This window comes from Mauremys reevesii, linkage group 17 (genome assembly GCF_016161935.1).
Source record: "Mauremys reevesii isolate NIE-2019 linkage group 17, ASM1616193v1, whole genome shotgun sequence".
In the NCBI taxonomy this organism is placed as follows: domain Eukaryota; kingdom Metazoa; phylum Chordata; order Testudines; family Geoemydidae; genus Mauremys; species Mauremys reevesii.
Genome location: NC_052639.1, coordinates 9,388,752 through 9,406,130, shown reverse-complemented (window position 1 = coordinate 9,406,130; position 17,379 = coordinate 9,388,752). Strand labels below are relative to the sequence as shown.

The 17,379-nt window shown below is 47.1% G+C and overlaps 1 protein-coding gene across 1 annotated transcript; it reads left to right on the top strand.

Annotated features, from left to right (window-relative positions):
• Positions 1–3,030: 3,030 nt before the first annotated feature.
• Positions 3,031–3,849, top strand: LOC120385106 (zinc finger protein 551-like; the record flags this gene model as incomplete). Its single annotated transcript, XM_039504224.1, has 1 exon — positions 3,031–3,849. A coding segment is annotated over one exon (819 nt), but the record flags the coding sequence as incomplete, so codon positions are not given.
• Positions 3,850–17,379: the final 13,530 nt, after the last annotated feature.

Here is a 17,379-nt window from a genome sequence, read left to right as displayed (position 1 = left end):
TTAGATCATAGAATCATAGAATTCAAGATCAGAAGGGACCATTATGATCATCTAGTCTGACCTCCTGCAAGATGCAGGCCACATAAGCCGCTCCACCCACTCCTTTAGCAAGCGACCCCTGCCCCATGCTTCGGAGGAAGGCGAAAAACCTCCAGGGCCACTGCCAATCTTCCCTGGAGGAAAATTCCTTCCCAACCCCAAATATGGCGGTCAGCTGAACCCCGAGCATGTGGGCAAGACTCTCCAGCTATACCCTCTTGAAAAATGTTATATCATATCATTGACCCATTGTACTATTTACTTCAGTGTGGCCCTTAATTGACCTATTGACGAAGCCCGTTATCCTATCATACCATCTCCTCCATAAACTTATCTAGCTTAATCTTAAAGTCATGGAGGTCCTTCACCCCCACTGTTTCCCTCGGTAGGCTGTTTCAGTATTGCACTCCCCTGATGGTTAGAAACCTTCGTCTAATTTCAAGCCTGAATTTCCTGACTGACAATTTATATCCGTTTGTCCTCGTGTCCACATTAGCACTGAGCTGAAATAATTCCTCTCCTTCCCTGGTATTTATCCCTCTGATATATTTAAAGAGTGCAATCATATCTCCTCTTATCCTTCTTTTGGTTAAGGAAAACAAACCGAGCTCCTCAAGTCTCCTTTCATACGACAGGCCTTCCATTCCTCGGATCATTCTAGTGGCCCTTCTTTGTACCCGTTCCAGTTTGAATTCATCCTTCTTAAACATGGGAGACCAAAACTGCACACAATACTCCAAATGAGGTCTCACCAACGCCTTATATAACGGGACTAGCACCTCCTTATCCCTACTAGAAATACCTCGCCTAATGCATTCCAAGACCGCATTAGCTTTTAACGCACATCACATTGCCTACTCATAGTCATCCTACGATCAACCAGGACTCCTAGGTCCTTCTCCTCCTCCGTTACTTCCAACTGGTGCGTCCCCAGCTTATAACTAAAATTCATGTTAGTCATCCCTAAATGCATAACCTTACACTTTTCACTATTGAATTTCATCCTGTTACTAATACTCCAGTTTACAAGGTCATCCAAATCTCCTGGAGGATATCCCGATCCTTTTCCGAATTGGCAATACCTCCCAACTTGGTGTCATCCGCAAACTTTATCAGCCCACTCCTACTCTTGGTTCCCAGGTCAGCAATAAATAGATTGAATAAAATCGGACCCAAAACCGAACCTTGAGGAACTCCACTGGTAACCCCCCTCCAACCTGACAGTTCCCCCTTCAATACGACCCTCTGCAGTCTCCCCTTTAACCAGCTCCTTATCCACCTCTGGATTTTCATTTCGATCCCCATCTTTTCCAATTTAACCAGTAATTCTTCATGCGGTACCGTATCAAACGCCTTACTGAAATCCAGATATATTAGATCCACCGCATTTCCCTTGTCTAAAAAATCTGTTACTTTCTCAAAGAAGGAGATCAGGTTGGTTTGGCACGATCTACCTTTCGTAAATCCATGCTGTAATCTATCCCAGTTGCCATCGGCCTCATGCTCCGGAACCACTCTCTCTTTTAAGATTTTTTCCATGACTTTGCATACTACAGATGTTAAACTAACAGGCCTGTAGTTACCCGGGTCACTTTTTTTCCCCTTCTTGAATATAGGAACTATATATAGGAACTATATATAGATGCTAAGGATTGGCTGGCATCATAGTATTCTGGGTAAGATCCAAACCTATACAGACCTGGTAATCAGCAAAGAATCCTGTGGCACCTTATAGACTAACAGATGTTTTGCAGCATGAGCTTTCGTGGGTGAATACCCACTTCCTATAAGGTGCCACAGGACTCTTTGCTGCTTCTACAGAACCAGACTAACACGGCTACCCCTCTGATACTTGAGACCTGGTAATGTGGCTGACTCTGGGGTCAGAAGAACACTTTGTTTATGTGAGCAGAGTTTTTAAATAACCTGTCACTGTGCCGGACCTAGGTGCTGATTGGGAGTCAGAGAACTGGAATGCAGTAATGGGGGCCGTGTGATGTCTTTTTTTTCAGTTTCTCGATAACCAGTGTGGGGGATCAGAAGCACAGTTGGTGACTGATCAGTGAACTTAACTTCCGTGTTAACCACCAGTTTTGGGAGCATCTGCTTTCCCTTTTTCAGCTTGCCCTGATCTTGGCATTTTCAGTGTGGACTGCCCCAGGCACACCAGCTCACACTAAGCACTGAAGTTAAATTAATAATGTTTTTTATGACACAGTCATATTAAATCAACTGAACTCCTTTGTTTTCTTTCATCTGAGCAGGGTTTCCAGTTTCCAAACCTCATATAATCTCCCAGCTGGAACAAGGGGATGAGCCATGGGTCCCAGACCTCCAGGGTTCAGAGGAAAGAGAGATCCTGAGCGTTCCTTGCACAGGTGAGGAAAGATTAAACCAACTCAGAATCTGTACGTGCCTGAAGGAAACATCTGGGATGCCCTACAAAGCCCTTGGAAGGTTTCTCAGTTCATTATTGTCCCTAGCAGGGGTCGTATCCTCAGGGTAAATATAACTCATGGCTTCCTGTAGACCCTAGCAGACACCAGGCAGTAGCTTCCTCTCTTCCCCCGTGAATTTGGATGGGATGTGAAGGCTGAATTGATCCCCTCCTCTCTCCTGTTTAGGGAAGAGTTTGGGGGAGTTCAGGTCCTGATTTTTATTTGACCTCTCTCCAGCACTTGTATTGGTTTGGCCTTCCCCTTTCCATCCCTGTCTGAGGTTTCTGTCTCTATCACAGCAGGTGATGCAATGGTATGTGAGAAAGAGGAGCAGAATTCTCAGCAGGAAAATGTTGAGCAAGTGGAAAAACACAGAGCATTATTGCAAAGATCGAAAAGGAATGTGTCCAGGAGTCATGAGCAGGGAAAATCCTGTCAGATTCAGCACAGACCAGAAAGAGAGCAAGGAAACCAGTCAGGGGAGAAAATGGGTAAATTTATTTCCTGTCGGGGAACTCAGAAGAGCGTCAAGGAAACCACAACCCAGCAGGAAATCCTGAGCGGAAAGAGGAAAAATACATGCACTGAGTGTGGAAAAACCTTCACTTACAGATCAAATCTTGTTGTTCATAAGAGACTCCACACAGGGGAGAGGCCCTATGAATGCAGTGAGTGTGGGAAAAGCTTCACTAGCAGCTCAAGCCTTTCTAAACATCAGAGAATCCACACAGGGGAGAGGCCCTATGAATGCTGTGAGTGTGGGAAAAGCTTTATTACCAGCTCAGACCTTTCTAAACATCAGATAATCCACACAGAGAAGAGACCCTATGAATGCCGTGAGTGTGGGAAAACCTTCACTAGCAGCTCAAGCCTTTCTAAACATCAGAGAATCCACACAGGGGAGAGGCCCTATGAATGCCGTGAGTGTGGGAAAAACTTCACTAGCAGCTCAAACCTTTCTCAACATCAGAGAATCCACACAGGGGAGAGACCCTATGAATGCCATGAGTGTGGGAAAACATTCACTTACAGATCACATCTTGTTGTTCATAAGAGACTCCACACAGGGGAGAGGCCCTATGAATGCAGTGAGTGTGGGAAAAGCTTCACTCGCAGCTCAAACCTTACTGGGCATCAGAGAATCCACACAGGAGAGAGGCCCTATGTATGCAGTGAGTGTGGGAAAACCTTCAGTCACAGATCACACCACCTTACCCATCTCAGAATCCACACAGGAGAGAGGCCCTATGTATGCAGTGATTGTGGAAAAAACTTCATTCACCGCCAGCAGCTTAATTGCCATCAGAGAATCCACACAGGTATGCGACCCAATGGAAGCAGTGAGTGTGGGAAAACCTTGTCTTGCCACTGAGCCCATGTTAGTCATCAGAGAATCTGCAAGGGGGATCAACACCATAAAAACCTCTAGGGCTGTCACTACTTTAATACTTTTCCTGATTCCCACTTTTACAAGCTGTTTGAAGCACCGATATCCCTCAGCTTGTCCAGATGAGTGAGTGGCCTATTTTTGCATTTTGTAGTTTGACCTCTTTGAGGTGGTCTCATTTGTTCTTTCTATCAACTCCATTCTCCCATGAGTAATTCTAGTGTGCCCTTCCTATCAGGAACCAGGGAGCATCACATTTATACCATTCCTCCTATTGCAAAGTTATTGTTAGAGTCACCAGTGATACAGTTTGTATCATTGCCAATTGTTCTCGTGTTGTGCTGAAGAGCAGTTATCATGGGAACTTTTCATATGACATTTAAATGAAGAGGAGCAGGGGCAAGAAAAGTGTCATTTCAGCCTCTGTGACACTGGAAGAAGATGTAAAAAGCGACAGAGAGCCCTGTGGTACCTTATAGACTAAAATACCTATTGGAGCATAAGCAATGTACAAAAACCTGTAGAACACTTCAACCTCCCTGGACACACAATAGAAGACTTAAAAGTGCCATCCTGCAGCAAAAATACTTCAGGGCCAGACTTCAAAGAGAAACTGCTGAGCTTCAGTTCATCTGCAAATTTGACACCATCAGCTCAGGACTAAACAAAGACTGTGCCTGGCTTGCCAACTACAGAACCAGTTTCTCCTCCCTTGGTGTTCACACCTCAGCTGCTAGAAGAGGGGCCCATCCTCCCTGATTGAACTAACCTCGTTATCTCTAGCCTGATTCTTGCCTGCATATTTACACCTGCCCCTGGAAATTTCCACTACATGCATCTGACGAAGTGGGGATTCACCCACAAAAGCTTATGCTCCCATATGTCTGTTAGTCTACAAGGTGCCACAGGACTCTTTGTCACGTTTTACAGATCCAGACTAACACGGCTACCCCTCTGATACTTGGAAGGAGATGGGGTGACTCAGAGATTCCCTCCTTCCCCATCATGGCAGAATTGTTACCTGTTGTCTGAGCCAGGCAGAGTTTATCGTCATCACATTCTACCCCTCCACTTCTCAAAGTGTCATGTGATGAAGTGTTCTCAGTTGTCTGTGCTTGGAGATGATGCTTTGACTTATTTAATCCTATACCAGAGTTGCTATGACTGGAGATGAAAGTATCAAAGACTGGGAAGGGGAATTCAAATGGATCCTAATCGCAGTGTGATCATTTCAAGTTTAAATCCCAGGTTCCATCTATTGATAAAGCCAATTCTGGCAAGGTGGCTGTTTTTTCCCCCATTATGGGAATCCTACGATACTAAACATGTTGTAAATAACATAACTGACTATTGAGACAGTGCTCACTGAAATATGTTTGAATGGATCAGAGGAGAATGTGATGGGAGAATCTCTTGTCCTGAATCTAAATAATTAGATGTAACCTGCTCTGGAATTTCAGTTTACACGTTCATTGTCATGTATTCTATCTCTCTGTGATCTGGGTTTCTATCTTTCTTGATGGCTGTATGGTCACACAATTAGATATTAGTTCAGCTCAGATTTATTGGAGAGTTTAAGACAAATGACCATTTGCTAAAGTCATCATTTCTCACTTCAGCTTTGCTTTTTCCCCATCCTTCCATGATGATATGGAGAAAGTTCAAGTGCAGTTCTGTCAATAGGAGAGAACTCTCCAATTTACTGGCCATGCTAACAAAGACACATCAGTGATTTAAAATCTCCACTTGGAAATGGTGAACAGCAGCAGACCCCCGACTAACTGAAGGAAGTGCATATGAGCACAGTGTAGTTCAATTGTTTAAATCAATATTGTCTCAAATGGCTGTGTTGGCAGGCGAAGGCCTCCTGCTGATGTAGCGCTGTCTATACAGGGGATTAGAGATGTGTAACTACGTTGCTCAGCTGTGTCGATTTTTCACACCCCTGAGCAATAATTATACCAATAAATGTCTTTAGTGTAGACCAGACAGTTTTCTCTTGTGTTTTATGCATTTGTATCACTTCTCCCCTACTTCCTACTACATTGAAAGATTTAAAGTGTGAAAAGAGGGGTATTTTTCCTCATGATGCTAACATTCCCGCATAGGAGACCCCTTCCACCAACACGCATGGCAGAGGAACCAGAGATATATGAACTCACAGAAGTGTTGGGACAAACCACAACTTGAGCCAAGGTTCAGTTGTTGGCAATGGGGATTAAAAGAAAACTAACATATGTGACCAGAATTTGTGATCTTTGAATATATTAGTGTTACTAGTGAAAATGAAATCATAGGTGATGTTATTGGTTAAAGAGTAAGAGACTAATTGTTTGATAATCTGAATAATTTTGGAAAACTGAAAATTGTCTTGTTTTTTTTTCTTTTTTTAGTTCAGGAAATGATGGTTAATCTTCAAAAGTTAATTTGATTTAATTTACCTCCTGTAGTGTAAGGAGTTCTGGTAGAAAACCTCACTCCAAAGGTTGAGGTGGGAGAATAGGTGTTAGAAAGAGTGTATAAGAGAATATTGGGTCTGTATAAGATTTTATTTTTTTGTATTTCAAATAGAACTTATTTTGCTTAGCTTCAAAGTCAATTTCTATTAAAAGGAAAACTACTCAAGGAGACAAGTTGTATAAGTTTTTACCAGCTTAGACTGTAAGCGTCACTGACTTCCCCACTTCTCTAATTTGCAAAGGAAAGGCCTGACATCTGTCATAGGATGTGTCCAGCAGGTAGGAAAGCTGCAGTTGTCAACCATCAATGCCAAGGAAAAGGCTGAAGTCCACTGCCTTTCATATCTAAAAGCCATCTAGAGGCTGGTCTACACTGAAAAGCCATGTTGACATGGCCACATCTCTCAGGGGTGTGAAAGATCCACTCCACTGAGAGAAGTAGTTAATGTGACCAAAGCCCCAGTGTAGACAGTGTTAGGTTGTCAGAAGAATATTTCCAGTGTTTGAAGGGTAGACATAGCCTTAGACAGATTGATACCCTCTGGGAAGCGAGTCATGACATCAATTCCAATTTTGACCCATCTCTCTATGTGAGAAATCTGCTAGTATGGAGGGCTGAGCCAGCTGTGCGATTACCTGGTTCAATTGAGGGAAAAGTTCTTAGTACCCATCAGTCCAAAGACTGAGAGAAATGTTGAGTTCCAACCATTGTCATTTTAGTATCTGATTGTTCCTTTCTCTATTTTTTGTGTTGGCCTTTCTGTTCTATCAGAGTGTGACTGTGTAGCTCAGTGCATGTGTGATAAATGCTCTTTGGTGCCAATTGGCAGAGAGGTCAAAGTAATTCACAAGAAACTCCTGCCTCAGACCTGACAAACTCATCACACCTCATGCACTGATTTTTATGATATTTATCCAGGAAGCATAGCAGTGAGATCTCTACTGAAAGCTTGTAAATTATTGTTACTCCTGATCACTGCAAGAGGTGTGTATGAATCCTATTGAAGGAGTCATGTTAGTATATGGAAAATTATGCCCATATGGTATTGTCATGAAAGTGAGTCACCCCAATCAAAGGTCTTGTTGGGAATGGCCCATTCAAGTGGGAGGGAATTGTCACCCGTCCCTTGCTAGCCAGTTATGTGGTGTGTTGCTGCATTGTCAACCTTTGCACCAGCCCAGAAAAGCCAATGGAAAACTATCAAAGACAAATTATAGACATCGAAACCCTGTGGAAGTGTAAACGACAATATGACAATGAGGAAATGGTCCTTTCTGTGAATATACACAAAAAACGGATTCATTTTATAACAGGGTGGAGAGAAACACTCTAGGTCTATTCACCAAGGAGATCACTAATGACCAGTGGTGCTTCAAGAAAGGCAGGGCCCTGGCTCCTAGGGACTAGCAGTCACTGCAATAGACTGTCACCTCACACTTCAATCTACTTAGGTAGGAAAGGTAACTATTAAAAAGTGTAGGTTGCATTTTGTGATTTTGTTTTGTTGGTAACAGTTGGTTTCCATCATTCACTTTTGTTTGTTTAAATCTCTGTCTCTTGTTAAAGAAATTTCCCTTTGTTCAATAACTGTGCTCAAGTGCTGTGTGTGATCCAGTAGCAGTGGGCTACAGTAAAACTGGTAACCTGGGATGTACCATTGCTTCGGGCAGAGAGGATCTGGGATTTTTCTGAGCCCTGGTCTACTCTAGGGGAGGGAATCAATCTAAGTTATGCAACTTCAGCTACATTATTCATGTAGCTGAAGTCGATGTACTTAGATCGACTTACCATGGTGTCTTCATCGCGGTGAGTCGACTGCTGCAGCTCCCCAGTAGACTCTGCCTGCGCCTCTCACCAAGCTGGAGTACAGTGGTCGACAGAAGAGTACTCGAGGATCGATTTATTGCATCGACACTAGACCCGATAGATCGATCCCCCCGCTGGATCGATCGCTGCCCGCCAATTCAGCAGATAGTATAGACATACCCTGAGTATCTGATGATTGGAGCTGGACCCCAGAGGGGGACACATTGAAGGAACTGAGGGGTTAAGGTGCCTTTATTGTCAATTGTTAAGGTTGCTGTAGCTCAGAGGAGGGTGCTTGACTGCCTGACAGGCTGGTGAGTTTGGTCACTAACATCCAGCTGCCAAATGCAAAAGTCCCTCTTCCTCGTGGCAGGTGGCCACAAGGACACTCACGGCCCTCAGCACCCTGAGAAGGGTCACAATGTGCGTCTATGTTGATCCACACAGGGAAAGCTCCCTATGGCATAAAACTCTGCTGTATGAAATCATGGAACATGTGCTCTTCGCTCTGTGAAAGCACATAAAGAATCCAAGCGCTGGAGGACAGGGTTTGGGTCCAGAGTGACCTAGACACATTGGAGAATTGGGCCAAAAGAAATCTGATGAGGTTCAACAGGGACAAGTGGAGATTCCTACTCTCTAGGATGGAAGAGTCCCATGCACCGCTACAGGCTGGGGACAGACTGGCTAAGTGGTAGTTCTGCAGAAAAGGAGCTGGGGATTACAGTGGACAAGAAGCTGGATATGAGTCAATAATGTGCCCTTGTGCCAGAAGGTTAACAGCATATTGGGCAGCATTAGTGGGAATGTTGCCAGCAGATTGAAGGAAGTGATTAGTCCCTTCTATTTGGCACTGATGTGACCACATCTGGAGTACTGCATCCAGTTCCCCCGCCCCCGCCCCCCCCACGCTACAGAAAGGATGTGGACAAATTGGAGAGTGTTCAGCGGAGGGCAACAAAAATTATTAAGAGACCTAGGCATATGATTTATGAAGAGAGGGTGAGGGAACTGGAGTTATTTAGTCTGCAGAAGAGAAGAGTGAGGGGGGGATTTGATGGCAGCCTTCAACTACCTGAAAGGGGGTTCCAAAGAGGATGGAGCTCGGCTGTTCTCAGTGGTGGCAGATGACAGAACAAGGAGCAATGGTCTCAAGTTAAAGTGGGGGAGGTCTAGGTTGGATATTAGGAAAAACTTTTTCACTAGGAGGGTGGTGAAGTATTGGAATGGGTTACCTGGGGAGGTGGTACAATCTCCATCCTTAGAGGTTTGTAAGGCCCGGCTTGACAGAGCCCTGACTGGGATGATTTAGTTGGGGATTGGTCCTGCGTTGAGTAGGGACTTGGACTAGAACCTCCTGAGGTTTCTTTCAACCCTAATCTTCTATGATTCTAAGTAGCTGCAAGTGTCTCGGACAGCTTGGCTACACTTACAAATTTGCAGCGCTGCAGCAGGGTGTGAAAACACACCCTCTGCAGCGCTGCAAATTGCGGCGCTACAAAGCGCCAGTGTAGTCAAAGCCCCAGCGCTGGAAGCCGCGCTCCCAGCGCTGTCCGTTATTCCCCACAGGGAAGTGGAGTACGGACAGCGCTGGGAGAGCTCTCTCCCAGCGCTGGTGCTTTGACTACACTTAGCGCTTCAAAGCGCTGCCGCGGCAGCGCTTTGAAATGCAAGTGTAGCCAAAGCCTCAGTGTTCACATCTGTAAAGACACTAGGAATGGGCGACGGGATGGATCACTGCATGATTACGTATTCTGTTAATTCCCTCTAAAGCATCTGGCTTTGACCACTCTTGGGAGATAGGACACTTGGCAGCATGGACCATTGGTCTGTCTCAGTATGGTTGTTCTTATGTTTTATGTACAGAAATGAGGCTCTTACAAAGCAGAAATGGGGGGAGGGGCTCTAAATTTAAATCAGTGTTAGAGAGAAATATCTTCAAACACAGTGAGACTCAATGTACGGAAGAAATAACACGTGATCCACCATCTCCTTCCCCAAAGCCTTAGGTGGGGATTAGCTGCCAACTGCTGCGGCTGCTGCTCTGAGGGGAGCGGTATAAGTTGTCTGCCTGTGGGTGCGGCCCACCAGCTGGTTCTTCTGGGGCAGACGGTGAGTTGCTGGGCGGGAATGGTGCATCAGCTGGAATATGAAATATGAACAGGGATCTAAAGACTCTACACTGGCCTCCAGTGGGGATTGAGGATGCTGAGGCAGTGGAATTTCAGCATCAGAGTCATCAAGATTCAAAGCTGCTTGGGGGTGGAGAGGAGGGGGATGACTCCACTGGATTTTTAGTGCATCCCCTTAACTACTCACCCATGACAGCCTGTCTTTGTCATTGCTCTGTGGTTCTCCTGTTGCTCATTCCCAGCTTCTGGAAAGCAATGGCGAGGGACACCATCCCTGCCCATCCTGGCTAATAGCCATCGAGGAACCTATCCTCTGTGCACTTCTCTAGTTCTTTTTTGAACTCTGTTCTAGTCTTGGCTTTCACAACATCTTCTGCTAAAGAGTTCCCCAGGTTAACTGTGCGTTGTGAAGAAATACTTCGTTTCAAACCTGTAGCCTATTCATTTCATTTGGTGACTCCTCCTAGTTCTTGTGTTATGAGAAGGAGTAAATAACACTCCCTTCCTTCGTCCTTTGAAAGATGATATGTGAGCCCCCACCTCCCTGCCCCACCTCTCATGTCCAGGGAACAACAGGGATATAGCAACACGGCAAACAACAAGGTTCAAAGTCAATGCACCTGGGAGAAGTATCTGCTGTTTCATTCCTTACATTCCTGTCCCACTGCATGGCCATTTCCTTTCCCTCCTTTCTGTTAAAAGCTTCTGTGTTTTGCACAGAAACATTATTTCCACAGGAGCCACCCAGGAGTGGGGGCTGCATTCCTGTGCCAAACAGTCACTAGAAGGAGGCAGACAAAGGCCTTTAAGATGAGGTGTCCATCACTGTCAAAATATCATCTCCCTCCTTCAGCTCACTGGAAGCCTGAATTTCTTCCTTATCCTAGCAGAGTCTTGTCTGGACTCAGCACTATCCAGCCCCTCTGTATGTAGTGGGCAAAACCCACAAACCTTGTCTTTAAAACAAGCCGTCCCCTTCCTTCTTAGGGAAGATTTTTCTATGATTGAAGTTGAGCTTCAGTTCCCCTCTCCTAGGGGCAGGTTGGGTGTGGGGTCAGCTCCCAATGAGATCTGTTTTCACCTTTACCCCCTAACTCTGCTCCCAGCTGTCAGGAGCCTTCCAGCCCATCCACCCTGCTTACTAGCTCCATGGTCACGTGTAACCCCCTTTCCAGCACACGTAGCCTGCAGGAAAGCTGCTCCCACCAGCTGTGTTGGTGGTATAGTGGTGAGCATAGCTGCCTTCCAAACAGTTGTCCTGGCTTCAATTCCCAGCCAAGGCAATAATGGCTTTTCTCTTTTGTTGGTTCCTTGTTTGGAAGTGGTTTAATTTCAGTCACATTGTGTTACAATCACATTATCCATAGAATGAGACAATAAGTGTGTCAAAGCCCAGCAGGTCACACAGGAGGGAGTAATACAAGGGGCTGGAATGTGTCATCTGAGAAGACAGAACACTTGGAAACCTGCATCTCCCATCCCCTGGCTTCCGTGTGATGATTCCAGCTGCATGAGCTGTTTGTACCATGTTCCTGCATGATGGGGAAATAAAGTTTTGAGTCAGTTTTTGCTCCTACAGATTCCTTTGCTGTTACAATTATGTTGATATGAACAAAAGGGAAGCAAAAAAACAACAAAAAAACCCACCCAACTTGCAATACAGTTAGGGAAAGAGAAGATCAGGGGTAAGCCAAACATTTCAAAATAAAAGTTAATGCTAAAATGGGAGCCGGGGGAGAGAGATCAGGTATGTGGAGATCCCCTTGATATTTGAAACCTACAACTACCCAGCTTTCTGAACACCTGTGAGGAGCAAGATGGAGTTGGGACATCTTCAATCATTGATTGTCTCTCTGTGTTCTCTGTCTCTTTCTTCTCCCCCCATTCTTCTTCTCCAGTGTCTCTGCCTTTCTCCTTTTGCTCCCTCTCCCCCTGCCCTTTCCCAGGAACTCACAGTCTACAGCATTCAGGAAAAGCCAGAGTTTCATAGATTCATAGACTCTAGGACGGGAAGGGACCTCGAGAGGTCATCGAGTCCAGTCCCCTGCCCTCATGGCAGGACCAAATACTGTCTAGACCATCCCTGATAGATATTTGAATATTTTACTGGCTGCAGCCACAAAGCAAGAAAAATTACACTTCTGGTTCAGAGGCAGTGCACACACACAAGAATCAATGGGCTTTTAATTCCTTAGGTTCTGCCACCATATGCTGCTTCCATTTCATTTCAGTCTTTTCCCAAGATTTCTCATTGTGCACAGCAACATTACACCCTTGGGAGAGAGTGGACCAGAGGCTGCATTAATTTAACCTACAAAAACCAAACAAACAGAAATGTAGATCAGAAATGTACTCTCCAGGTTCCTCCAGCCCAGGGGTTGGCAACCTTTCAGAAGTGGTGTGCCGAGTCTTCATTTATTCACTCTAATTTAAGGTTTCGTGTGCCGCTAATGCATTTTAATGTTTTTTAGAAGGTCTCTCTCTACAAGTCTATATATTATATAACTAAACTAATGTTGTATTGTAAAATAAACAAGGTTTTCAAAATGTTTAAGAAGCTTCATTTAAAATGAAATTAAAATGTTGATCTTACGCCACTGACCCGCTCAGCCTGCTGCTGGTCTGGGGTTCTGTTCACCTAGGCCGGCAGTGGGCTGAGTGGGGCCTGCGGCTGGGACCCCAGCTGGAAAGGGTCTGGCAGCCAGAACCCAGACCGGTAGCGGGCTGTGCGGCTCAGCCCACTGCCGCTCAGGGGTTCCATCCGCCGGCTCCTGCCAGCCGGGATCCCGGCTGCCGGACCCGCTCAGCCCGCTGCTGGTGTGGAGTCCCGGCCCTGCCCACATACAGTGGGTACCTACCTTCTCCCTGGTTCTGGCCCATTCTCCTCCTCTCTCTGCACTGAGCTGAGGGTGGGAGTGGACCGAGCACAGGGCTGGGGGTGAAGGGTCTGGCCAGGAGCTAGAATGAGGGAGGGGGCTCAGGGTTGGGGCAGGAGGTTTGGGTGTGGGGGCACTGACCTGGGGAGCTCCCATTTGGCATGAGGGGTGCAGGTGGGAATGTGTGCAGAGGGGTGCAGGAGCTCCCGTTTGGTGTTCAGGGTGGGGGTGAGGATGTGCGGGGTGCAAGAGTCACGGCTGGGGGCATGTGAGGGGGTGCAGGTGTCAGGGTAGGGGGGCTGGGTATGTATGGGGGTGCCAGAGTCAGGACTGGGGTCATGGGGGGGTGAAGGAGTCAACAGGGGGCTGGGTGGTTCAGGGCAGAGGCCTGGGCGAGGTGTGTGGGTGCAAGGCTCAGGACAGGGGCCTGGGAGGTGTAGGGGGGGTCAGGGCTCCGGGCAGAGGGCTGGATGACTGCCCCCCCAGAACTCCCATCCCCCCCGCTCCTTGTCCTGACTACCCCCTCCTGGGACCCCACTCCCTATCTGAGCCTCCCTGCCCCGTGTCCCCTGACTGCCCCCCTAGGACCCTACCCCCTGCCTCTCCCCTGACTGCCCCAACCCTTATCCACACCCCCACACCCAGACAGAACCCCCCAGACTCCCATGCCTATCTAACCGCTCCCCGCCCCCTGACAGGACCCCCAGAACTCTGGACCCATACAACCCCCAGCTCCTTGTTCTCTGACCCCAGAAACCCCACCCCACCCTAACTGTGCCCCCAGGAGCCTCCTTGCTCCCTGTTCCCTGACTGCCCTGTCTCCTATCCATCCCCACCCCTAACAGACGCCGGGACTCCCATGCCCCATCCACCCCCAGTCCCTGACAACCCTCCAGAGACCCCGCCCCAACCACCCCGGGATCCCACCCCACAACCAACTCACCCTGCTCCCTGTCCCCTGATTTCCCCCCGCTTACCCCACCCCCAGCCCCGGACACCTTACCATGAGGCTTCCCGCTCATTCGGAGCCCTGCCCATGCATGCACGCCGCCCCGCCCCGCCCCGCCCATCAAAGTGCTGCACGCAAGGCGGCAGGGCGCCGGATGAGCGGGAAGCGTCTTTCACTCCCCACAAAGCCAAACGCTGCCCCGTGGGAGTGCAGAGCCCCGGCCCCCAGAGCGCTGCACGCGCGGTGGCAGGGGTCCGGGGGAAGGGCCAGCGGGTTGCCACGCCGACAGGATTTTTAATGTCACACTGGAGTCCCGGCAGGCCCCAGCGTGCCATTAAAAGTTGGCTCGCGTGCCATCTTTGGCACGCGTGCCATAGGTTGCTGACCCCTGCTACAGCCCAACCTGCTGATGCACCTCAACGCACGGCTATAAAGGGTTTGAAGCTTTCATTGCTTAAGTTCCAGGACCCTGAGAGATTTCAGCTCCCCTTTGCCCAGAGGGAACCTTCACCCCACTCCCAGCCAGGTTCTTGTCCATGGGATCACTGTAGGGGGCTGGGTCCCTGGTTGTCTAGTCTCTCTATCTAGGACAAGCCAGGGCGCCTCTACAGAAATCCATGGCACACCCACATCTTGAACACTGCGTGCAAATGTGGTCACCCCACCTGATAAAAGATATATTGTAATTGGAAAAGGTTCAGAAAAGGGCAACAAAAATGATTAGGGGTCTGGAGCAGCTTTCATATGACGAGTGATTAATAAGGCTGAGACTTTTCAGCTTGGAAAAGAGATGATAGAGGTCTATAAAGCAATGACTGGGTTGGAGAAAGTAAACAAGGAAGTGTTATTTACTCCTCTAGACACAAGAACTAAGGGTCACCAAATGAAATGAAGAGGCAGCAGGTTTAAACCAAACAAAAGGAAATATTTCTTCACATAACACACAGTCAACCTGTGGAACCCTGGGGCACCTAGGATCGGCCACTGTAAGAAGACAGGATACTAGGCTAGATGGACCATTGATCTGACCCAGTGTGGCCATTCTTATGTTGTGTACTTGTGAACTGGGGTGTATGAGCACCAGGGCCCTCTGTGGAGCTGCCCTTCTCCTTCTATCGCTCATGTTTCATTGACTCCAGCCTTTTTTTCTATTCAGCATCAGCATCATTGTAAACAAGCTGCCCTCACCTCCTGTCCCCTCCAGAACCAGTGTCCCCATCTTGTATAAATCACTGACCTCTCTCAGCACTGACTGCCCCTCCATGTCCTTGTCCCTCCCTCTGTGCTGATGGGACTCTTCTCTCCAGTCCTTCCTCCTCAAGCAGCTCAGTGGATGGGAATCTTAGAGTCACCCTGGTGCTTTAGGAGCAGAACCCCCCCAGAGCTTCCATGCAATTGGCACTTTGCCATCACTGCTCAGGACTGTAACCTGTGCAGGGAGACTGGCTGGGCCATATGCCAGCTGGGCATGAGCAAAGCAGCAGGGGTGAAAGGCAAACGTGGGGAGCGAACCCAGGGCCTTATACATGTGAATCAGGCACTGTACCACTGAGCCACATCCCCAAACAGGCCTTCTTTGCTGACTGTTACACTCAGAGCCTGCCTCTTTCCAACGCATCCAGTGGCTTATAAGCTTCACGGGAAACCCTTTCCCCCCAGTCATGCTCTCGTGCAGGTTGCTGGTTCTTAGGGGTCACTTTGCAGCAGGGCCAGATTCGATGTGTGGGGCGGAGAGAGTGTGTGCGCCCTGGACTCAAGGTTAGCTCAAAAAAAAAAAAAGGCAAGGGAAAAACTGCTGGCTGGGAGCTGAATATGCAGGACAAAGGGTTGGGATTCTTCTCCGCTCAGATTTGTTATGGAGCTGGCAGTCTCCCAAATGATGGTCTGTTCCTTCCCTCAAAATGCCGGCTAACCCTCTCCTTTTCAATTTAAAGCTCCATGAAAGGAAAAAAATAATGAGGAAGAAAGCATAGATGCTATGGATGTAGTTAAGAAAGGAGCTGGAGAGATAAAGGACCAAAGGAAGGAAAGTATCAATGTTTCTGCCTGGTTTTAAACCAGGGATCTTTTGCAAGTTAGGCAAATGTGATAACCACTAGACTACAGAAACCAGCTGCTGTCAATTTTGGGGCCCTTTTCTAAGGCTTTCTCAGTAGTCGCTACACCAGTTGATTTGCCTTTGAAGAACAGGGAAACAAAGGGCACCAAGAACTTATGTTTTTTGGATGAGCCAAGAAAAGGGAGCAGCATTGTCCCCCTCGGGTAGCCCCTGTTCAGTTCCAGGTCAGAAAGCAAAACTCTTCTGCAAGAATATCCAAAAAATGTTGTGTTTCACTTCACTTCATAAGTACAGTTGTGTGGCAATTAAATGATGACTCTAAAGTTTCATAAAAGCAAAGAACATTAAACAAAATAGTGTGGGAAATACGGATGTATCTGAGAAAATGGCTTGGAATGAAGGAAGACAAAAATTGATGGGTCGAGAGAATGGGCCCTGTTTCCCCCTGGTTTGGAGCTTCTCTCACAACTACTGGAATAGCAAAGCTAAGCAAATGGGGTTCTATTGTTGCACAGGAGATTGAAGTGAGGCCATTTTCTCCAGATAGAATTAAATGGTCATGTCAGGAGTGGGATTTGAAACCACATCTCTATGCAGAGACCAGAACACCCAAGAGATAGGGAAAAAAGAGTCTTAAAACTGGCACTTTAGACCAGTCCACCATCCTCCTGCTACAAAGACCATGACTTATGAACCCTCGTTTTTGTTAATAATTGATGAACTCTTTAGGGAGGTCGAGATGGCACATCTCTTTCAACTCCTAGAGACCTTCTACAGCACAGCTGAATTTTAGACACACTCACCCGGACCTAAAGTTACACATTTCCTGGAGCTCCATGAGTTCTGCGGTGTTGTAATCTCCCTGCTCGCATTTTAAGTGAACAAAAGATGGGTGCTGGCATTCTGAGACAGTAATGGTGAACCTCAAAATCCTGCCCTGGGGGCCAGACAGTTAAGCAACCAGCACCCACAACCTCTACCATGATAGCATCCTGTCTGGGAACAACTCACTGATCAATAGCTGGGGTGTGAAATCCTCATTTCTGTGTTGTTCTATCACTGTAGTCCCCACTTTCCTATTGCTTGTCTGTATAATCTCTGTCTGGTGCTGTGATTCTTTCTGTCTGCTGTATAATTAATTTGTTGAGTGTAAACCAATTAAGGTGGTGGGGTATAATTGGTTAGATAGTCATGTTACACTATGTTAGGATTGGTTAGTTACATTTCAGTAAA